Source organism: Rhinolophus sinicus, linkage group LG11 (genome assembly GCF_036562045.2).
Source record: "Rhinolophus sinicus isolate RSC01 linkage group LG11, ASM3656204v1, whole genome shotgun sequence".
Classification (NCBI taxonomy): domain Eukaryota; kingdom Metazoa; phylum Chordata; class Mammalia; order Chiroptera; family Rhinolophidae; genus Rhinolophus; species Rhinolophus sinicus.
In genome coordinates, this window is record NC_133760.1 from 62,683,385 (window position 1) to 62,707,961 (window position 24,577).

The 24,577-nt window shown below is 36.9% G+C and overlaps 1 protein-coding gene across 2 annotated transcripts in view; it reads right to left on the reverse strand.

The window, feature by feature from the left end:
• Nucleotides 1–80: 80 nt before the first annotated feature.
• The window catches only part of AGBL3 (AGBL carboxypeptidase 3), a 49,826-nt gene continuing 25,329 nt past the window's right edge, over nt 81–24,577 (reverse strand). The window contains exons 7-13 of one of the 2 annotated variants that reach the window (XM_019750848.2): nt 24,290–24,367; nt 21,504–21,561; nt 20,783–20,854; nt 14,990–15,038; nt 13,622–13,818; nt 6,460–6,691; nt 81–2,878 (exon numbers count right to left, since the gene is read on the reverse strand). In XM_019750848.2, the coding sequence (XP_019606407.2) occupies nt 2,527–2,878; nt 6,460–6,691; nt 13,622–13,818; nt 14,990–15,038; nt 20,783–20,854; nt 21,504–21,561; nt 24,290–24,367 (1,038 nt within the window). In that variant the 3' untranslated portion in view covers nt 81–2,526. The remainder of the gene's footprint in view (nt 2,879–6,459; nt 6,692–13,621; nt 13,819–14,989; nt 15,039–20,782; nt 20,855–21,503; nt 21,562–24,289; nt 24,368–24,577) is intronic. The other variant, XM_074315341.1, reaches the window with a different exon arrangement.

Genomic DNA, 24,577 nt, shown 5'->3' on the forward strand with positions numbered 1-24,577 from the left:
AAAGAACACAGCTGTGGCATCAGGGAGCGCTGCTAGAGGTTAGCAGATTATTTAAGTCTCATCTGTAAAATGACTTTACATGGCTGTTGCAGAAATGGGAGGTATTGTGTGAAAGTGCTTAGTGCAGTACTGGGCACACAGTAATGGAAGTTATTATTCAAGGCAGAATATCTAGTCTAGCCTTCACAGTAATGCCTTCAGGGCAGAGACAAAAATTAACATTTTGGTACTAACATAAACTAATTACTCTGAAAACGGAACACTGGAACTGTTGAAGTGATGCAATATAGAAGAGAGAGAAATGTATATTTAAAGAATTTATTCAGTTATAATGCATATAGTTTTTAAGACTCAAATAATTCTCCAAAGTTTGTTGCGAAAAACAAGCCGTCTCACACTCTGCCTTTCTTCTTCTGCAGAGACAAGCACTTTCACCTGTTTCACCTGCTATTTTAGGTATTTGCCTCAGTTCTCTAAGTAACATGCTTATATCGGTACTTCTTGATTTTTCAGTTTCGGGCATAATCTACTGACTCTGAATTATAGAAGATGAAGATTTAGCTTTCCTCTTCCTGACTCCACATTCCACAAGTGGAAGTCCTAACTCCCTCCTCTTTCCCAACTGGTTATAATTTTGGATAAATCAGTATGCAGTGTCTATAATATTATAACTATGTAAATACCATATACAGTAGTTGAACCATGTAAAATTATTTTTATTTCCTGCATAACTTTTTGTCTCCCCTGGATAACTGCCTTGATCTGTCAGTCTGCCTGGTGTTCTACGTACTTAACACTAATCCAGGGGAGACAAAAAGTTATGCAGGAAATATACTTACGGTGGCCAAAACATGGAAACAACCAAAATGTCCTTCGATAGATGAATGGATAAAGAAGTTGTGGTATATATACACAACGGAATACTATTCGGTGGTAAGAAAAGATGAAATAGGACCATTTGTGACAACATGGATGGATCTTGAGAATATAATGCTAAGTGAAATAAGTCAGACAAAAAGCAGAGAACCATATGATTTCACTGCTATGTGGTATATGAACCAAAAACAACAAAAGAACAAGACAAACAAATGAGAAACAAAAACTCATAGACACAGACAATAGTTTAGTGGTTACCAGAGGGTAAGTGAGGGTGAGGGGGGGATTCAGATGAGGGTAAAGGGGATCAAATATATGGTGATGGAAGGAGAACTGACTCTGGGTGGTGAACACACAATGGGATTTATAGATGATGTAACACAGAATTGTACACCTGAAATCCATGTAACTTTACTAACAATTGTCACCCCCATAAACTTTTAAAAAAATTACTTTCTTAAATTTATTTATTATTATTAAATTGAAATTACTTTTAAAGAGAGGAAAAAAATGGCTGTCCTACAGTGGGTGTAGATATTCAGTGTTGGCTGCTTTGAAATCTGAACTGAACCTGAATGTGACTCTGGATCCCTGTGGCCACAGGGCACAGCTCTGCTCCTTTCTTTGGGAGGGGGATGTGGCCATCATCTGTGTGATCTCTAAAGAGAGAAGGAAAACTTACAACCTGCAGCAAAGGTTCAGTCAGAGATTTTAAGGGTTTCCTTTATCATTTACAGCCTGTTTCATTCATGTGTGTTACTTTTCAAGCATCTTTTTTTCCCCCTGGTCCTTCAGTTCCTGTATTTTATCTCCCGTCTTCTTGGGAAAGCAGGTTTAGGCTTTCCTGTAGATGAGTAGTTTCACCCAAAGCAACCATTTATTTCCCTCTAAAGTTGTCCTACATTTTTTTTCCCCGAGATGCCTTTGGCATTAGTTAGTTGGGATTGGAAGGATGCTGACCCATCTTTAACTAATCATGTCTGTCTTTGAAGACGATCCATTAACACACCATGACAGGGCAGTTTAGGGAGCTCGCTTTTCTATCCTCTTTTGCGAGGTCTACTGCGTCCTCAAGTGAAGAGGTGGACCTGTTCACCGTTCTATTAGGTGCTGCCAAACATGGAGTTTGTACCTTCAGACGACTGGCCTCTATGACAGGCGACTTGAGGGCTTCCTAAGGTTGTGTAAACTCTCTCATGTTTTCACTGACATAACAATAGTCTTCAACCAGGGCAGGCAAACATATGTCTCTGAACTTTGGATTTCTTCCAAAATGACTTATTCATACAACACCAAAATTCAGACTTTTTTTTTTTTTCCATCTTGACAGAAGTTAAATATAAATACCTAAATGATTTCAAATTTTCTAGTATGTTGTCTCTGGATTTTCTTTTTATATCTCTGGAAGGTGCTGCCATTGAAGGTGAGGGATTTAGAATTTGTAGTTTAGTATATGCAAATTCATATATAGGGGGAGAAATAGAGACGGATGGGGAAGGCTTCTCTTTTTCTTTTTAATATGTAAATAAGTATATGTCGTCTTTTATCTACAGTTTTCAGAGCGGCATAAAGGTAGATTATTTCTGCCTTTAGAACTTCGAATGGAAGGGGGATTGTCCATCATTCCTATCTGGTTGCTCATCCTTATTTTTAGTTAGATGGGAAGACTGTCTGTGTAGAGCTTTGCTGGTTGGATTCTTTGGCTTGAAGACTCTTGCCTTTGATAATATTCACATCCTTCTCAAAACATGAGGAGGCAGTTTCCCATTTGCTGCCGTCAGCTTTCATGTCTTTAGTCTTTAAGGCTTTGATTTGAGAACAGTTTTTCCTCTTCTTGTGTCCTTTGGGCAGTGACAAACTTTCAAATGACCTCTGGGACATAGACTTGCACCATTCTGAAGAGCTTACCATTAGATTCCTTTGGCTTGTAAGAGGGGGATGTGTGGGTGGTGCCCAAGATGTCCTGTATGTCTTTATGTTTCCATAAGTAGCTGGATGTAGTCTAGGAAAGAAAGAAAAATGTGTGAGTTTTTGCCCAGCATGTGCCCTAGGTATCTAGAATCCTTAGGTATTTGTCATAGTATAAGTCTAGTTTTTTCCTTTGAGTTAGTCCTCCCTTAAGACTTTTACCCTTATTTCTATGAGAATGATCCAAGTCTGCATCTCCAGTCATGATTTTTCAGCATTACTCCGATTCTGTATTTCTAAATGCCTGGAGGACATGTTTATTTGGGTACCTGCCCTGGCCCCAGGCTTCCTGATATAATGGTTACTTGCTGCTCCTTATATATCTAGTGGAAGTAACTGTTCTCTAAAATTTCACTTTGTTATTTAAATAAACAAATTTAAATACATTGTTTATTTTATTAGAATGAACTCAGTCCAAATACTGTTAAGTTTGTTTTTTTATAGTCAGTAAAAAGATCAACATAAACCCAAGAGAGGGAAGATTTCCTCATGAGACGGAAGTTTTGTAAAATTATTAATTGGAGCCACTTAAAGTCTCTGAGTCAGAATTCAATTTTTTTAACCACAAAATCTCAACTGTATTTTTAATTTTGAGATAACTGTAGACTCATCTGCGGTTGGAAGAAATAATAGGGAAAGATCCCATGGAGACTTCCGCCAGTTTCCCCCAAATGTAGTATCTTGCAAAACGATAGTTGCAAGTACACTAACATAATCAGGATATTGCCATTGATTTGTCAGGGTACAGAACAGTTCCCTCATGTTTCCCTTTTAACAAAATACCTACTTTCCTCCTTGCCCGTGCCCTCCTTAACTCCTGGCAATCATTACTCTGTTGTCTGAATTATGCAGTTTTATCATTTCAAGAATGTTATATAAATGGAATCATACTGTCTGCCACCTCTTGGGACTGGCTTTTTTCACCCAGCATAATTCTCTGAAGAGGGATCCAGGTTGTTTCGTGTAGCAGTCGTTTACTCCTTATTATTGCTGAGTAGCCATTCAGGGCATGGATGTACCACAGTTTGCTTTCATCATTCATCCATTGAAGGACATGTGGATTGTTTCCAGTTCATGGCTGTTACAAATAAAGCTGCTATAACCATTTGCGTACTGGTTTTTGTGTGAACATAAGTCTTCATCTCTCTGGGATTAATGCCCAGGAGAGCAATTGCAGGGCCATTTGGTAGTTATATGTGTGTGTGTTTTTTTAAGACACTGTGAAACTGTTTTCTAGAGTGACTGTACAATTTTACATTCCCCCAAACAATATATGAGTGATCCAATTTCTTTGTATCTTCATCAGTAGTGTTACCACTATGTTTTATTTTAGCATTCTGATAGGTGTATAGTTATCTCATTGTGGTTTTAATCTGTATTTTGATAACGGCCAGTCATGTGGAACATCTTTTTGGGTGGTTATTCCATTTGGTGAAATGTCTATTCATGTCTTTTGCCCATTTTCTAAATGAAATATTTGTTTTCTTATTGTTAAATTTTGAGACCTCTTTAATCTAGATACTAGTCTCTTGTTTATGTGGTTTGCAAATACTTTCTCCTATTTTATAGCTTGTCTCCTTATCTTCCTAACAGGGCCTTTTGAAGAGCAAACACTGTTATTTTGATGAAGTCCAATTTATCAATTTTTATTTACGGATTATGCTTTTGGTGTAAAATATAACATTTTTGCCCACTCTAGATAATCAAGATTTTCTATTTTTTTCTAAAAGTTTTATAGATTTGTATTGTGCAGTTAAAGTCCATGATACATTTTGAGGTTTTTTTTTTTTTCTGTATTAAGATATAAATTTAGGTCAAGTTTCATTGTTTTGGCCTATGGATGTCTAATTGTTCCATCAACATTGGTTAAAAATACTCTCTTTCCTCCACTAAGTTGCTTTTGTACTTTTGTCAAAATTAGTAAAGCATATTTGGATGGGTCTGTTTCTGGGTTTTCTATTTGGTTCCATTGATAATATGTCTATTCCTCCTCCACTATTACAGTCTGTTGATTACAGTAGCGATATAAAAGGTCTTAAAATTAGACAGAGTGATTCTTTTCTACTTTATCCTTCTTTTTCAGAATTGTTTTTTTTTTTTTCCCTTTGGTTCTTATAAACGATAGTGAAATGAATATCGCTATAGAAATCTTTAGCCCTCATCTAGGTTTTTTTTTTCACCCCCTCCCCCTTAGGATCAATTTTTAAAAGTGGCATTTCTTGTGAAAATGAATGTAGATATTAAGGATTTTAAATTTATGGGCCGGCCTGGTGGCTCAGGTGGTTGGAGCTCTGAGCTCCTAATGCCGAAGGCTGCTGGTTCGATTCCCATATGGGCCAATGGGCTCTCAACCACAAGGTTGCCGGTTCGATTCCTCGACTCCTGCAAGGGATGGTGGGATGTGCCCCCTGAACGGCGACTGGACTTGGAGCTGAACTGCGTCCTCCACAACTATAATTGAAAGGACAACAACTTGACTTGGAAGAAGTCCTAGAAGTACACACTGTTCCCCAATAAAGTCCTGTTCCCCTTCCCCAATTAAAACTCTTTAAAAAAAATTTATATTGCTGGACCCTCTTCCGGAAACTCTGTACCAGTTTATATTCCAACAATTAGTGAATGAATTCTTCACTGAGAGGCAAAAATGAATAGTATTTCATTATTGTTTTAATTGAGATTTAAGTGAGATTGAACATTTAAAAATGTTCATTGGCCATGTTTGTGTGTGTGTGTGTGTGAATTTCAGGTTCACAGCCTTTGCCCATTTTCCTATTATTATAATTGTCATAATTTTGTCATTCCTTTGTAGGCTATCTTGGAATACTAAGTATGTTGGTCCTCTGTTTTTCATTTATATTATAAAGAAAAACGTGATGAAGCATAGTGATGAAGGACTCTGGAGTTAGAACGTGCAGTTGCTGTTGAATACAATTCTGCTGCCTACTGGCTGCATGGCCTTGGACAAATTAGTAACTTCTTTGTACCTGAATTTCCTCAAGTGTAGAATGTAAAATAAGTGTGTGTGTGCGTGTGTGTATAAACATAGGACAGTGTCTAGCACATAGACAGTACTTCATCAAAATTTGTTGATAATATTAGTATTATATTTATCATTATCTGCTTGTCATTGTGTTACTTTTATTTATATGGGTTTCCTTTTGGCCTTAGCATTGGTTCTATTTTTTTTTTCAATCTTTAAAAGAAATCTGGTCTCATCCTTTCTGCTTTCCTCTGAGTATCAATAATAAGCTGAAGTAACTCAAGAAATAATTATTTCTAATTCTGGTTGCCCTCTTGGATTATCAGGTTTAAACACATCTAAGAAATTTCAAGTCAGGCGATGGTCATACTTTATTAATGCATACTTTATTCATAGATTCAAATTAATGAGTAGTTTCATGCAAATAAACAACCCGATGAGGCCTAATGACCTACTTCTTCACATTTCCAACGTTTTCTTACGGCTTTGGGACTTTGCCCCTTGGTCAAATGTGGTATAGCGGCTACCATTTTTAAGAACCTGTTTGTTTCTTAGGATAATGAGTTAATAATCCTTGCTTCCTTAAAAAAAGAATGTATTACATAGCTAAGAAGGACAAAATTGTATTGACTTACTGATGCTGGATTTGGAAGTTGGTTCTTGGATTGAATATCTGTTTTATCTGATTGGTTGGCATGTTTTTAGTACTTTCCATGATAGGGAGGACATACTGCAATATTTCTTCAGTTTGCGCCCTTCTTTTATCCCTGTAGATTCTTTTCTCATCATCTGTCCAATTCACACCAGTCTTCTTCCTTTGGAAAGATGTACATTCTTTCATTTTGCTTTTTAGGTTGTGATGCAGATCTGGGGGGCAACCACAAAAATATGTACAGATACATGGACTGACTTGATTCAACAATTACTTATTGAGCATTACGTGCCAAGGATTCTATCTAAAATTTCTTACTTCTCTCAAGCTTATGCTTTAATTACAGGGGCAGCAAATAAACAAGTAAAATATAATAATATGTTAGATAATGATAAAGTTGATGGGATGAAATAAAACTGGGGAGGGGAATAGAAAATTCCTGGGGGAAAGGTTGATTTCCATTTTTAAAAAGGTGTTCAGAGAAGGCCTTCCCTGTGAAGCTCATATGTCAAAGGAGTTAGGGAGCAAGCCAAGCAGCTCCAGAGGAAAGAGTATCTTGGCAAGGGGAACAGTAAGTGCCAAGGCCCTACGCTAGGAGCATGGTAGTGTGTGCAAGGAATATCAAGATGGCACAATGGCTAAAGGAAAACGAACCAAGAGGAAAGAGGTAAGAACTCAGACAGGTAACTTGGATTTAGTTTACATAGGGCCTCACAGGCCCTTGTGAGGACTTTGATTGTTACTGAGTGTGAAATGGGGCGTAACTGGAAGCCTTTGAGCAGAGGAGTGTCACGTAGGAAATTTACTAGGATCATGCTGGTTGCTGAGTTGAGAACAGAGTGAATAGTGGCAAGTCTGGACAAGCAGAGAGATCTTTTGGAAGGCCACTGAAATAATCCAGGGGATAGGATGAGAGCTTGGACCAGGGTGGCGGCAGAGGCCAGGAGGGTGAGAAGTGTATGTGGGGGAGAGGGATACTGGATATATTTTCGGATTTTCTAATGAATTAGATGTGGGGTGAGAGAAGAAGAGAAGAGTTTGTGGTGGCTCCAAAGCTTGTGATTTGAGAAAATAGAAGGATGGAGATATGAGGAAAACTATGGGAAGAGCATATCAGAAAGTCCTTTATTAGATGATATGAAGGAAGTATTATTTATTTTGTTACTTGTGATAATAAAAGTATAACATTAAAAAAGTGTTTATCAAACTGCTGTAAAAATAAAGTCTATTTAAAAAGCATTTATTCCATTCCACATCCACTAGGATGGCTACTATCAAAAAAATAGACAATAACAAGCGTTGAGAAGGATGTGGAGAAATTAGAACCCTTGTGCACTGTTGGTGGGAATGTAAAATGGTGTAGCTGCTGTGGAAAATGGCCATTTTTCAATTGGGAATATATGGTGATGGAAGGAGAACTGACTCTGGGTGGTGAACACACAATGGGATTTATAGATGATGTAATACAGAATTGTACACCTGAAATCTATGTAATTTTACTAACAATTGTCACCCCAATAAATTTAATTAAAAAAAAAACAAAACTGAAAGTAACAAAGGAACAAGACAAAGAAACAAAGACTCATAGACACAGGCAACAGTTTAGTAGTTACCAGAGGGTAAGGGGGTATGGAGGTAGTGGAAGAAAGTAAAAAGGATCAAATATATAGTGATAGAAGGAGAACTAACTCTGGGTGGTGAACACACAATGTGATATATAGATGATGCATTAAAGAATTGTACACTTGAAACCTATGTAATTTTACTAACCATTGCCACTTCAATAAATTTAATTAAAAAAAAAAAAAAAAAGAAAATGGCATGGTGGTTCCTCAAAAAATTGAAACTAGAACTACCATACGATCCAGCAATTCTACTTCTGGGTATATGCTCCAAAGAATTGAAAGCAGGGTCTCAAAGGGTTATTTGTGCATACCTGTTCATAACAGCATTGCTCACTACAGCCAAAAGGTAGAAGAAACTCAAGTGCCCACTGATGAATACACGGATAAACAAAATGTGGTATACACCTATAATGGAATGCCATTCAGCCTTAAAAAGCAAAAAAACTGTGCTGCATTATAGATGAATCTTGAGGATATTATGCTACGTAAAATCAGTAACAAAAAGACACATACTGTACTTCTCTCCCGAATATTTGATTCCACTAGTAAGAGCTTCCTAGAATAGTCAAAGTTCTGGGAAATGGAAACAGAAAGTAGGCTAGTTGCCAAGGGCTGTGGGAAGGCAAGAAAGGGGCATTAATGTTTGGGTATGGAGTTTCAGTGTTGCAAAATGAAGCGTTCTGTGTATGTGTACACAACAACATAAATGTACTTAACGCTGCTGAACTTTATACTTAAAAATAGTTAAGATGGTAAATTTTATGTGATGTGCATTTTAACACAATGTAAAAAATCAGTACACATAGGAAAAAGGAAAAAAATAACCTCGAGTAAAGCCTGGAGGACGACTAACAGACATTTTAAAGGATGTGGCCGGAGTACTTCTAATTATAATGCCTACGTTGGTAAGTGGACAGCGTAAGAAAAAGCAGAATACGCTTAGAATAGAAGCAAGAACTACACTGTGCTTTGAAAAAAATGTGTATCTAATTAGAGCTATCCACAATTTGATACGATTTGCTGAATTTGCTTTAAATACTTTAGCAAAAAAAAGTGGTGGGAATATAGATGAAACAAGAAGAGCAGGATGCTGATAAATATTAATGGTGGGTGATGGGCACCTGTGGATTCATTCTGCTATTTTCTCTACTGTTGTTTATGTTTGAAATTTCTTCCACACAGCTTTTTTTTTTTTTTTTCCAAATTTCTTTATGTTTTTTAATTAGTTTCAGGTGCACAAGACAAAGCAAAACTTAGATGTTTATCATTTATATCCCTCACACTGTGTGAACCCCCCTCCCCCATCCACTATCCCTCTGTACGTTCCCCAAATTAATTTTCAAACCCCCATGACCATCTTGTGGTTACCGACTATTTTTCAAAACCTCTCACCTTCCCCTTATCCCCACCCCCCCGCCCCTCTAGCAACCTTCTGTTTTTCCTCCATGTTTCCAAAACTGTCTCTGATTAGTTCACTCACTTATTCTTTTCTTTAGATTCCGCATATAAGTGAGATCATATGGTATTTGTCTTTCTCTTTCTGACTTATTTCACTTAACATAATGTTCTCTAGGTCCATCCATGTTGTTGCAAATGGTAAGATTTCTTTCTTCTTTATGGCTGCGTAATATTCCATTGTATAAATGTACCACAGTTTCTCAACACAGCTTTTTTTATTTTTATTTATTTGTTTAAAGGAACTGGCCATTATTAAAGAGAAAGGAAACAGGAGACTTAAGTACTTACTGAACTAAGCTGGACTTGAAAGATAAGGAACGAGGTGGGGGTGATTACAGTCCTCTGGCAATGCCAGCAAATGAAAGGAACTCATCTGCAGTTTCTTGAGAGGCCACTCACAGGCCATTCAACACACATTCACTGAATGAGTATTATGTATCTGGTATTACGTTTGGTTTGGTAAGTAGGAATGAAAAATATAGTCCTCGTCTTTAATAGGCTAACAGTTAGGACTAGAGAGAAACATAAAGCATCACTGAGAATAGAAGGATGGAGACATGAGGGAAACTATGGAAAGAGCATATCAGAAAGTCCTTTATTAGATGATATGAAGGAAGCATTATTTATTTAGTTAATTGTGATAATAAAAGTATAACATTAAAAAAGTGCTTATCAGGGGCCGGCCAGGTGGCTCAGGCGGTTGGAGCTCCATGCTCCTAACTCCGAAGGCTGCCGGTTCGATTCCCACATGGGCCAGTGGGCTCTCAACCACAAGGTTGCCTGTTCAATTCCTCGAGTCCCGCAAGGGATGGTGGGCAGCGCCGCCTGCAACTAAGATTGAACATGGCACCTTGAGACGAGCTGCCGTTGAGCTCCCGGATGGCTCTGTTGGTTGGAGTGTGTCCTCTCAACCACAAAGGTTGCCAGTTCGACTCCCGCAAGGGATGGTGGGCTGCGCCCCCTACAACCAGCAACAGCAACTGGACCTGGCGCTGAGCTGCGCCCTCCACAACTAAGACTAAAAAGACAACAACTTGAAGCTGAACGGCACCCTCCACAACTAAGATTGAAAAGGACAACAACTTGACTTGGAAAAAAAAAAGGCCTGGAAGTACACACTGTTCCCCAATAAAGTCCTGTTCCCCTTCCCCAATTAAAAAAAAAAAAAGAAAGAAAACTATAGGCCGATATCCCTAATGAACATACATGCAAAAATACTCAACAAAATATTAGCAAACTGAATTCAGCAATAAAAAAAAAAGTGCTTATCAAACTGCTCTAAAAATAAAGTCTATTTAAAAAGTATTTATTCCATTCCATATCCACTAGGATGGCTACTATCAAAAAAATAGACAATAACAAGCGTTGAGAAGGATGTGGAGAAATTAGAACCCTTGTGCACTGTTTGTGGGAATGTAAAATGGTGTAGCTGCTGTGGAAAACAGCATGATGGTTCCTTAAAAAATTGAAGCTAGAACTACCGTATGATCCAGCAATTCTACTTCTGGGTATATGCCCCCAAAGAATTGAAAGCAGAGTCTCAAAGGGTTATTTGTGCATACCTGTTCATAACAGCATTACTCACTACAGCCAAAAGGTAGAAGAAACTCAAGTGCTCACTGACGAATACATGGATAGCGGAAGGGGGGCCTCAATCCATACTTAGGGATGGATAAGGAAATCTCCCTAATTCCTCATTAATCTGAGTCTTGATGAATAAGTACAAATCATTTAAGTAAAAAAAAAAAAAAAAGGTCATAGTCTAGGTAGTGGAAGTAACATGGCACATACAGGAAATCACAAGTACGGTTCAGAATGACTAGAATATCAGGTGGGAGTGAAAAAGGGGTTCAAACCTAGAGGCCATGTTTGTAACAATAATGCTTTCGAGAAATTTTCTGAGCTAGGAATGATTTGTGATGGGTAGATGCTTACTGATTTTTCCATTGAATTGTTAGGGAGCCATTGAAGATTTTGCGCAAGGAAGTGATATAATCAGATCTGTAATTTTTTTGTTGAAAGATTACTCTGGCAGCCAGGAGAATGACAGACTAAAGAAAAGTGGGACTTCGGGCAGGGAGACAAGTTAGGAGGCTAATGCAGTAATTCAAGGGAGGCAGAGAGTCTGAACAAAAGGAACAGCAGTAAAATGAAGAGAAACAGAGTCAAGAGAATCTTCGGGAGTAGAGCTTCTCATTGTTGGATACGAAGAATAGAGACGTAGAAGACGAGGCGGTGCCTTGGGCTCTTACTTGGATGAGTGGTTGATGGCAAGTATTACTGAATGAGGCATGGAATACAGGGGTGGGGTGCCATGACTTACTTCTGGGTGTGGTGCCTGGCTGAACACGAGACTGGAGACTGCAAGAGTACTGTGTTTTAAAATACAGTTTAATTAGATTTGTACCTCTGTCATTCTACACTACTCCCCCCTTATCCATAGGTAATTCCAAGACCTCTGAGTGGATGCCTGAAACCATAGATAGTACCACGCTCTGTGTATATGATGTTTTTTCCTATGCATATATGCCTATGATAAAGTTTAATTTATACATTAGGTATAATAAAAGATTAACAATAACTAATAATAAATTAGAACAGTTATAACAAATACTATAATAAAAGTTAAGTGAATGTGGTCTCTCTCTCTCTCTCTCTCTGATAACTGATCTGATAACTGAGATGGCTACTAAGTGACTAACAGGAGGTAAGTGTGTCCAGCATGGAGACCCTGGACAAAGGGATGATTCATGCCCTGGGCAGGACAGAGAGGGACAGTGTGAGATTTCATCATGCAACTCAGAATGGTGCATAATTTAAATCTTATGAATTGTTTATTTCTGGAATTTTCCATTTCGTGTTTTAGGACTATAGTTGACGGTGGGTAATGGAAACTGGAAAATGAAACCATGAATATGTGGGGGGGTACTGTAGTGACATTTGTCTGATCAAGATCCCCAATAAAAACCTCCATGTTGTTCAATCCAATAGCAAATCCATCTCACTTGATGTATCAGGAGCATTAGACTTAGATGATTATTTCTTCCTCTTTGATAACAGTATCTCATTAGCTTCCAGGACAACATATTCTCTTGGTTTTCCTCCTACCCTATCGGATGCTCCTCAGTCTTTTGCTGGTTCTTAGTCTTTTCCTGATCCATCAGTGGAGTTCCCAAGGACTTGCTCCTTAACCCTCTTCTATATCTACACTACACCACTTAGGAACCTCATCCCGCCTCATGCCTTAAAACACTATCTTTATGCTGAAAATTCCCAAATGTATCTCCAGCCCAGTCTCTTCCCTGAACTCCGGAATTACATACCCAACTGCCTGGTCAATGCCTCTACTTCAATGCCTAAAAGGCATTTCAGAAGCAATGTCTCTAAACTGAATTGCTCCTCTACCCTCAGTCTTTGCCATCTCAGCAGAAGATAATTGAGTCCAGCTAATTGCCCTGGTCCAAAACCCTGGAGTATTGACAGTGTAAACACCTATGAGACCATCACCGCAGTCAAGATCTAGAAGTGATCACCCCTAAAAGATTCCTCGTACTCCTTTATAGTCCATTCTTCCCTTTATCACCTACTCTATCCTTTCCTACTCCAGGAAACCTTTATTTTTATTTTTTTATCTCTATAGATTAGCTTGCAGTTCATAAAAATGAGATTTCATATAACATTTTCTTTTCTGGCTTCTTTTACTCAGCACAGTGGTTTTGAGATTCATTCATGTTGTGTGTATCAGAAGTTTGTTACTTTTGTCATTCTATGGTACTGGAAGGTCTCAGTGACAAGGAGATATTGGCAATAAAGCAATTACGTAGATTTTTCCAAGGCTATATTAAATGGAAGTAATTTTCTTTTGTATTCAACTCTATATGAGATGAAATAAAATAAGTATTTTTCAGTCAGGAATAAAATGGCTATTAATCATCCTTGTTTGCAAAACCAGCTCCTGTAATCCAGATTTTATAGGATTTACTAATGATGATACAGTGAAAGGCACCTTTGTTGTTTATTAAAATCCTAAACAGTAAAAAAAAAAAAAAAAATCCAAAAAACCTTCTGTTGGTATCCGTGTCTTCTCAGTCCAATTGGGAGTCCGTTTGCTCATAGCACACTTCAAGGGTGTCACTTTGAAGCAGTTTCCACGGAAATCAGTGCTCGTGGGCTGAATTATTCCCTGGATTGGTCTCTTATTGGTTTTTAAAAAATGTCTTGGTTGGTCTTTGCTAAGCTTCTGAATCACACTTCGGGAACTGAAAGAAATTAGGTACTCTGATTTCAATGTCAACAGTGAACTATTTAATCAAGAGTGATATATTACCGTATTACATTTGTCTATTATATTTGTCTATTTGTACTTCACAGTACACCAAGTATTCTTACAGATATTATCTTATGAGGGTTCTCACCAGTCCTGTGATGGAGGGAGGAAGGCCGATGCTTCTCCCCGTCTTACATCAGAGAGGGAATGTAAGGAATGCTAGGGGATTAGAGAGGTGAAGCTATAATCTTCGCTCTAGATCACACAGCTAATAAGAGGGAATTCACATCTTCTAACGTCAGTACTTTTTCTAGTACTTTCTCCTATCTTGATACATCATTTGATTTCTTTCCATAGATATGATAAATAACATGTTTTAAAAAATCAAGTCTTAGTTGAAATCAATTCTAGATCTAAGTACAGGTATGCCCAAGATGATTTCTTACCTGATTTTTTAAGTTTTAGGGGCAGGAGATTCTATGTATTTCAAGAGAATCCATTTTATTGTGCAGAAACCAGGTTCTTAGAAGAGAGGCCAAGGAAGGAAAACGGGGCATACCATGTTTCTCTGTTCTACAAATTCAGTCTGTTCTCAAAGATTTACCTGTTCCTTGGTTCAGATGGTTCATATTATCCCTTAGGACAGGGAAACTTGTCAAGGGAGCTAGTGATACAGTAATTAGGAGTTTTGAACTATCAAGTTCATCTATGTTATCTCTGATGTCTCTTTCTATTTCTTTTCCGGTTTTTAGGTAGTAGTACTATCCCTATATGGCCAATGCTCCGATTGCTAGTACAGATAGTAAAACATGTGTTAGGCATTCACTCTGAAGTGCTAAATAATCATCTTATGCCAGAAATATTTCTTTTTAGAAGGAGAAACTCAGGCAATGCAGTGAGAAATGTATAGAAATAAATGTCTAACTATAGATTTTAAGGCACCCATTGAGGATAGTTGGGGGATATTGATATTTCAGAGCCTTTTAAACACATCATCTGGGCACTCCTATATACGAAACTAACCTAGTCACAGATACTATATAGAATATAAGGAGATCTCCGATTAGCAATTGTTATAAAAAAGTTAACTTTTACCTGTTGCTTTAATTCAAACTCAAAATCTTTAAGACAGAGGAAAAGGACTAAGGTAGTAGTTCTCCTACCTTAAACATCGTTTTAGAATCCAAGGAGGGTCTCGTCCAGGTATTTTCTCTAAAAAAGAGAATATACCACAAAATTTCTGAACACAAATTTTTAAGATGAACAAAACTTACTTTTTTACTTTCTCGATATTTACCTCATTCATATATTTAATGACTAGCTTCGTTGAGCTTATCTTTAATTAATGTGCCATTGTCTCATTCTGACAGATGAAATACGTTCGTACATATTTCCCCTGGAAGCCTTTTAATTAAACTCTTTTAACAGAATAGCAAACAGCAGAAACACCTATTCAATAATTGTCAAACAATTCAGGACTGAATATATAGAGGGTGCCAAAAAAACGTATACACATTTTAAGAAAGGAAAACTGTATTAAAATTGTAGTACTCAATATATCTCAATAATAAAAGATGAATACAAGTTATGTTTGACTTCTGTAATTACAAGAGGTGCTCAAAGTGGTTACCATCAGTGTCCAGACACTTCTGATTATGGCAAACTACTGCTTGAGCAACGTTGATCAAAGTGTCCACTGTATACATTTTTTTCTGGCACCCCGGTACATATGTTAGGACCTATGCAGGATATCTACGTGTATAGTAGTAAGGTGACTAACTTTGTAGTGAGCCAATTCAGGACACAACCATACCAGACCGAAAAAATAGTATAACGTGTAACAAATAATTATACACCAATGTATTATGATTTTATCATAAAATACAAAATAGGTGTTTATTTAAAATGATATATTATTCAGTATTATTTGCTTTTATGATATAGTAATGCTTTTAAGCCAAACAAAAGGACTAGTTAACAGAGGTAACTGGTAGTAATTAATAGAACAAATTAAATACATAGTATGTGACAATAATATAACACTATATTTGTCTTTCCTTTTCATTGGACATTTAAATTTTATAAGCCATATTATTTTGTTATCTTGAGACAGATAAATATAAGACCTTTTAAAAGTGGAATATAAACACAGTGGGGCAACTCAATAGATATTACCTATATTTGATAAAACTTAACATGACATATTCTTTATGTCCCATGATAAAGTGGTATATTTTTGCTCTGTGTTTCCTTTCCCAGTAATACTCTTTGAATTGCCTGCAGCCTTTAGGATATCCTGCTTTCCTTTACGTAGTGGTAAAACTGAACACAATCAAAATCAAGTTATCTTTGCCTTCCAGGTCTCCTCTTAGCCAAGCCCACATGACACTGACCCCTGGCGGCCTTGCAATACAAAGGAGTCTGATCCTGGAATGGCAGGTTTCTAGACTTGTAAGGAATTAGTTTCCAGCTCTGCAAAAATGTCCATCCACTTTGTATCTATTGACTTCTTTTAGTAGTCTATCTTTTTGGCATTCAGGCCCTTTGCATCTTTATTTTTTTTTAATTTTATTAAATTTATTGGGATGACATTGGTTAATAAAATTATACAGGTTTGAAGTGTACAATTCCATAATACATCATCTATATGTTGCATTGTGGGTTCACCACCCAAAGTCAAATCTCCTTCCATCATCATATATATGAACCCCGTTTAAACCCATCATATGGGTATTCCTTTTCTACCTCCCCCCACCCCCTTCCCTCTGGTAACCACTATGCTATTGTCTGTGTCTATGAGTTTTTGTTTGTTTGTCTTGTTCATTTGTTCCTTTCTGTTTTATATCCCACATGAGTGAAATCATATGGTTCTTAACTTTTTTCATTTCGCTAAAACACCAAAGTAATCTGAACCTAAATTGAAGGTGGATTTCAAATAAATTACAGGTTTTAGTGTTGTTTAACTTGCTGCCCCTTTCTGGTGACATATTTTTGAAATCTGACCCAGTCTTATTTACCCCAAAATGTAATTTTTTTCACTGTATGAGTTTTTGCCATAATCTAAACATAATATTGAACAACTGAGGCACAGTCAATTCATCCTTTTTTATACTCCTATGGCCGCTTCAAAGATCACCAGTTTTAGAGAAACCAGTTTACTTATTGTTTACTTCTATATCTAGCACAATCATTGAATAGTATAACTTGAGACCTCTGGGAAGCAGATGAACATCAGAGTTTTAAAAGAACATGAACAAAGACGGAAAGAAGATTATGTAACAAAGACTGAATATAAAAGAGTGGCTGAAACACATGACAATAGTGTCAGTAAGGTTAAAATATCAAGTGAACTAAGATATGAAGAAAGAATGTTTAGATTTGTTCTGCTGGGATTATTTTAAAATACTGATGGGTGGCAAAGAGCAGAATCCCTTAGCTCTTAAGTTGTTTCTGTCTTTTTTTATCAGAAAGAGTTTTCTTCTGACTAGAAAGGCGGTGAAGGGTAGAATAAACATTGGTAAGAGATGACAGAAGTCAAAAGGCCGTGAATGAGTTATCTACAGTCCCAGATATATTACATATTAAGTAAGGAAAGAACTTGCTTATGAGATCACAAAACCATTGAGAACAATCTTTTAAGAATTCAAGAAATTGGCTCTCTTCTCCTTGTTAAATGCCTAACTTGTCAGTTAAGACTCCATCATAATTTAAGCATCAATTCCTTCAAGAAAACATCCTCTTGAGATTTGTAGGCTGGATTAGATACCCCTCTGAGCAATCAGAGCAATTTCTTATACCATTATCCCTAATCTAGCTCACTCTTACTGTAATGAACTGTATATGAGTATTATTAAACTGTCATACCTCCTTTTTAAATGAGGAGTCATGTAGTTGAAGAGTGAGAGAATTACGTTTCAGGCAGAGAAGACATCATGGGCAAATACAAGGAGGTGAGAAGACTCATGTATTTTGAGGCGACAGGAAGATCATCTTTACGAAGGTGTTAAACAAAAAGCAGAGAATAGCAAGAGATAAAACTGGAGAGGTCGTTAGAGGCCAGTTCATTGAAGTCTTGTATGTCACGTTAAAGAATTCGGTTTCTATACTGCAGTGAACGCAACAAAAAAATAAAAAAAGATTAAGTAACAGACCACTATTGAAAATAAAATTGCACAAGAAAGCTACTCAGGATGAATAAAGGTTGGATGGTCCCAAGTGCTGGGCCTCCCACCGTGGCTCCCACAACAGCTCCCGAAGTGCTGAGTCGCAAAATGTGGTCTGCAGATCAGCAACGTCAGAATTATCTGAGGTACCTGATAAAAAACGCAGAACTGGGGGTTGACAGCAAAGAACAACTCAGAATCAGAAGCTGGTGTTTTCATGAGCTCCTCAAGTAATTCTCGTGTACACTAAAATTTTAAAACCAGACAATCTATAAGAAATCTTGTCCATAATCTTCAAAAATGACAGGGCTGTGAATGATGAAAAGCTGAGCAGTTGTTCCAACTTAAAAGAGAATAAAGGGATATGGCAATTAAATGCAATTAATGATCTTGAATCAGGGAGAAGTTCTGCTTTAAAGGACATTGTTGGTACACTTGCCAAAATTTATAATAGCTATAGTATGACAGAAAATAGTATTGTATCAAAGTTGAATTTCCTGATTTTAATGTTAAGAGAATGTTTTTGGAAGATATTTGTTTAGGGATAAAAGAGCATGATGTCTACAAAAAATGTATTGTGAGAAAATATAGATAGATAAGTAGCTAGATACAATTCTTTGAAATTATTCTTGAAATTACTTCAAAAGTAAAAGTTAAAAAAATTTAAAAGAGAAAGACTGAAAAGTATTTAAGTCTTAGGGCCGTGATAATTTCAACTACTGTTAGAAAACTGGGAATCACTGAAAGGCTTTAGGTTGGTGGCGTTACATAATCAGATCTGTGTTTTGATAGATCACTTTTATGGTAGTATGAAACAACATGGATGGATCTTGAGAGTGTAATGCTGAGCGAAATAAGTCAGACAGAAAAAGCAGAGAACCATGTGATTTCACTGATATGTGGTATATAAACCAAAAGCAACAAAAGAACAAGACAAACAAATGAGAAACAGAAACTCATAGACACAGACAATGGTTTGGTGGTTGCCAGAGGGTAAGGGGGGCGGGGGGTGGGGGGTGGGAGATGAGGGTAAGGGGCATCGAATATATGGTGATGGAAGGAGAACTGATTCTGGGTGATGAACACACAATGGGATTTATAGATGATGTAATACAGAATTGTACACCTGAAATCTATGTAATTTTACTAACAATTGTCACCCCAATAAATTTAATAAAATTAAATTTAAAAAAAAAAAAAGGAAAGGTAGAATTAGGATGATAATACTGATGGCAAGGAGACCAATTAGAAATCTGTAGGACTCCTTGTAAATAGGCAATTAGAGTCTGAAAAGAATGAGGGCAGTTAAGATGGAGAAAAAGGGATTACGAGGTAAAATCAACTAGATTCAGTGGATGACTGGATATGAGCGATGGGAGTGAAAGGAAGAAAAAGAATAACTATCAGGTTTATAGCTGGGATGGTTATGGAGATAGTACTGCTACCAAAGTCACAGAGAATACAGAATACAGGAGGGACAACAGTTAGTGCAGAATTAGATGAATTTGAATTTGGATACATGGGGCATCTATGTGAAGATGTAGATAGTCAAATATAAGAGCCTGAAGCTTTGACAAGAAGTCAAATGTATGTATAAATATGTATGTATATACATGTATATGTATATACACAAATATATATGTATATACATTTTATATATATCTATATACATGTATACAGTACAACAAACAATGTGACATAAATCAAGGTCAGGAGTTCATGAAAGGCTGAATCTAAGGGACTTAATTTAACAGGAATTTAGGGACCAGTACATTGAACCAAAATATCAAAACAAAATTGAAGCAGAGAATGGAGGAGACATAACGTAGCAGCCACACTATGAAAATAGTACTTTATAGGTTTGCGTATAAGTTAACCCATTATGTCGCTATCTTAGGATCATTTTTAAAGAACAAACACAATCTTAGGTTGCATTAATGGAAATCTAGTATCTAGAAAGAAACAAATGAAAATGATGATTTATTGTATACTCATTAGATGCCATTTGCAATACTGTGCTCAGTTTCATTCAAGCTTGAATAGTGATAGAAAAGAGCAAAATAAGATGACAGAGGGACTTGACATGCTGTATTATGGATAGTGGAAAGGAATAGAAGGAAAGTTTCAGGGAAATAACAGCTTTAAAAAAATACGATTTATCGTGTGGAAGAGGCATTACATTTGTTCTCATTATTTCAAGGAGAATTAGGGAATAGAGGCAGTCAGAAATGGTTACCTTCAATGTTCCTTCACTCTCTGTTTTGTGTTATTAAAGTGGTGGATGAAATTTACAAGGATACATGTTTGTAATTCAACATAAAAATAATTTTCTCAATGCCATAGTTGTCTAGCAATGGAATGGACTGTATTGCAATTTGGTAAACTACTTGTCACCAAGTGTAGTCACTCAAAGGTTGGACGAGCCTGGATCCTGTAATGAGTAGGATGTGAGACTAGAATACTCTCAAGGTTTCGCTCTGTTTTAAGATTCAGTGAGATGGGAATGACAATCAGATGAATATTTCCTTTTTGGACTGGGAAAAATTACAAGAAAGAAAATTGATATGTAATGAATATCTACTGGCTTCCTCTATATGTTTCTAGAGCTATAAAGACAAATAAAGATTTGAGGTTCAAAATTTCTGGGAAGGTGTATTGTTCCTTGTCTATCCAATTTGAAGGCAATCTTCGAGTTTCTTATGTGTAGATCTTGCTCATACCCATATTATTAAATAGCTCACATATAGATGATAGATGACCACTCATTACTGTCTATATTCCCATTTCACTCACCCAAATTTTGATTGGGGAACTGTCTTCCGACATAATCAAATACATAATCATCTGATACGTTTGGCCTTGTATCTAGAAAAGACGGTAAAAGATCATTAGTAGCATGAAAACAATTCCTCAACTCTTTTACATTTCATATTTTTATCTTTTTCTAAATGAAAAATGCTAACACATAATATGTAAACAGTATTTAGCTCAATTGAATTAATATAAACAGTTGTCAAATCTTATGAATTTTTTTTGCATTTTTGCTATTTATAGCATAACTCTAAAAAATGTTCATACCCTTTGGGTCAGCAATTCCTTTCTAAAAAATCTATTATAAATAAACAATTAAGAGTATACACAAATGGGAAGTGATAAGGTTTTTATTGTTGTTTGCAATAAAAAATGTAAACAAAATATAACAATGGGGGTGGCTCAATAAATTAAGGTTCCCTAAGACAATGGAATACTATGCCACCATTTATTAACATGTACAGAAGTCAATAATATACTGCAATGTTAAATGAAAACATAGGTTGTGAAACAGCCTGAACTTGTTTACTTGTTTGTCTCTCCCTATTACAAGATGAGCTCCTAGTGGAAAGAAACGGTATAGTACACTTCTTACCATCCCCAAACACAAGGCACAGTGATGACCTCAAAGTTGTGGCACAGAAAAAGTGTTTGTTGAGTAAATGAATTAATTGCTCGTGAGAAGGTAGAAGCAGAACATTACCTTTCACTTTAGAATTTGATTGTTTGTGTCTTTGCACCAAATGTCCTTGATCACAAACCTAATGGAACACAGAATCAGAAGAAAAGCAATGCTGTGTTATGAACATGAAAATGAGGTGTATTTCCTATAGGATTTATGGTACAGTAGTTTTCAACATTTCTCATTTTATCCTCATAGGTTTAGAATGGATAAAATGATCTCTTAAATCAGAACGTAATTATACCTTTCACAGCACGACTTCTCTCCTACAGCAATGAGCAGAAGAAAATACTGATATTCTCGTTGGGTACTGAAGGGAGTTTAAAATTTTTTTCACTTCATATAGAACTTATTTATGATGAGACAAAAAAATGTAGTTGATAATCTCAATTACTGAAATGAGAAAAGTAAAGATGCAGGAAGACAAGAGTCTGAAATGGGTGAAAATATATCAAATTGTATGAAAATGTATAAGCAATGACAAAATTACACTTAAATAGAAAAGATGAAAAATATTTTCTTGCAGCTTGCAAAGAAGTTCAGAGTAAGACAGAGCACGCATGACAAAATCAGACAGAATTTGAATAAGCTCTGGATTGTATAATGTCAATTTCACGGTATTATATATTATACAATTTCAATGTATTATAATACATTATAGTATTATAATGTATGCAAGCTGCTCTCATTGAGGGAGAAGTAAAGGATGCAGATGACCTCGTGTGTGTGTTGTGTGTGTGTAGTGTGCATATTTCTTTTCTTTCTTCTTTTTTTGTTTTTTTTTTTTACAACTACTGTAAATCTATAATTATTTCAAAATAAAAAGTTGAAAAACAGAATTCAGGGAGGCAGAGAAAAACAATTTCAAAGGTTCTTGGGAAATCAGACTTTGTTAATTCAACCCACATTTGGCAGAAGACAGTGTATTTGGTGTTCAACATATGCTGAATGAACTTGTTACCGCTAACTTTAAATTTCGCACTGGTGCTTGACCACTGTTAACACAGGAAATACTTGTAAACAAACTTCTGATATTTTTATTTGTTTGAATACATGAGCAGAATTCTTCTGAGTCTGGTACTCAGGGCTTCTCCAACTTCTGGGTTTTCTGCCGGTACCAGAGGCTTAAGTACTGATTGATTGGATCCAAAGATGGATTGTTTGGCCCCCATCAACTAGGGATATCACTTTAATTGTGCTTCATCTGTGTTTGTCACGCTTATTTCCTAACTAGACCATTCTATTGAGCTGTTGGTATGATCTTCCTCCCTCTGTTCCTTCTATCCCTTCTGGGGCTTGTTAATGTATGTACTTGTTTCTTTAGTGACTGGCTGGCTGATTTCAGTGACGCCCCATTATCCCCTGGCAGTGTTAAGCCTCTGAGTTTGCTTATCAGGGGTGCAGACTTGGGTATGCTCACAATTCACCCTGGGATGGCAGGGGTTTGGGCTGGGCTGTCTCTTTCCATGACCACACCCAGCTATTAAGTTCCACTAATTTCTGACAGACAGCTTTATTGCTTTCAACAGTGCTCTGGGGCATAAATTGTTCAACAGACTAATGAAGAGAGTTCCTGAGATCAGTGTCTGAGACTTGTTCCGACTCCGGGAGGGCTCCTTCCAGCGGTCTCTACCCAGTTCTCTCGGGAGGACCAGCCGGCCTACAGTTTAGCTTGTTTCCATTGAATCTGCAACCTCCTCACAATTGCCTTTTACCACACTTCTACTATTTTTGAGAATGCCCTTAAACTTGAATTTCTCCGGGATCTGCTGTAAATTCACTTCTTCGCGGAAGACGTTAGGAGCTATCTGTTTTATATGGTTCTTCCCCAAGGCAAAATTTCTGACCCAAGTGTCTCTGGAGCTGAAGGTGGGCACAATGGCATTACTCTCTCAGCGATACCCCACTTTAGGAGCTGAGCTGTAGGTGGAAAGAGGGGAGTAGTCTTAGGTCTTCTCTATTTGCCTCTTCCAGTGTAGAACCACACTTGACAAGCCAAGGCAAGGATGATTAGGGGCTCAAATTTTCTCAGTGATGAAGTACCCTGAATGGGGTCTGCACTCATACGGAATGTAGCTTCAGCAACAGGTAGCTGGAGGCAGGATAAGAAATACGATGCCCTGTCCTTCCGGGAAGACAGCCCTCTGGTGTCTGTGGGGAGCTGAGCCCTGTGTTCTTGGCTGTACTATCTGGAGTGGACTCTCAGTGTCACTAGCTGGGAGGGGGAAGAAAGAGGGGCGTCTTAACTCATACCACAGGCTTCCACAGTTTATTTTTCACAAGCTGTAGTAGATTTTCATGAATGTATGTTTTTTCATTTCCTGTATGTCCTTAGAACCATTTCCAGAGAATTTAAATATGTTTTTTTTTTCTTTTCTTACATAATTTTCACCAAGTCTTGCTGGTGGATGGGTTTGCAGAGGTCCTCATGCTGTCATGGTGAAAGCTGATTTGCCAGCACCATCTATTTCATATTCTTGTAGTTCCATTTCATTTTTCTTAGTTTTAATTTACTTCTTCTTGCTCTCCTGGATGCATCTTTCTAAGATGTCTCAAATACTTTTCCGAGTAAGGTAAGTGAATAAGTGAAATTTAAATATAGCACATCTTAATACGACCCACCTCTCCTCTATCAAGGTTCTTTTGTGTTTTCGTAAGCAGTAAATAATAACAAGCGAAATTTTAATCATTAACTTTTCCTGAGGAAAAAAAAATTAGGGTGTAAGAAGTGGAAGAGGAAATAACTTGCCATTCTCCTGCAATCATTTTTTCGGAAGCCATTACCCTCCAGATCAATGAATACTTACCTCTTGCTCTTGTTGTCTGGCATTTCGAAGGCTTGCTCTGGTAGAATTTCTTTCCTTCTTCGTTTTCAGATGTTTTTTCTTGGTTTTCATTTAGGTAAATAAGCACATTTAAAATCAACATTTAATCAACACATCAAAGACAGTATATATGCAGACATAAAACTATCTTGAGATTTCCACTGCTAGGAAGATGAAATACTTTTCCTCAGCCTCCACCTCCACAACTAAAACCCTGGGTATTATATACAAAACAAGCATAAGAGGCTCTAACAGGTGGGAAGAAGGGTA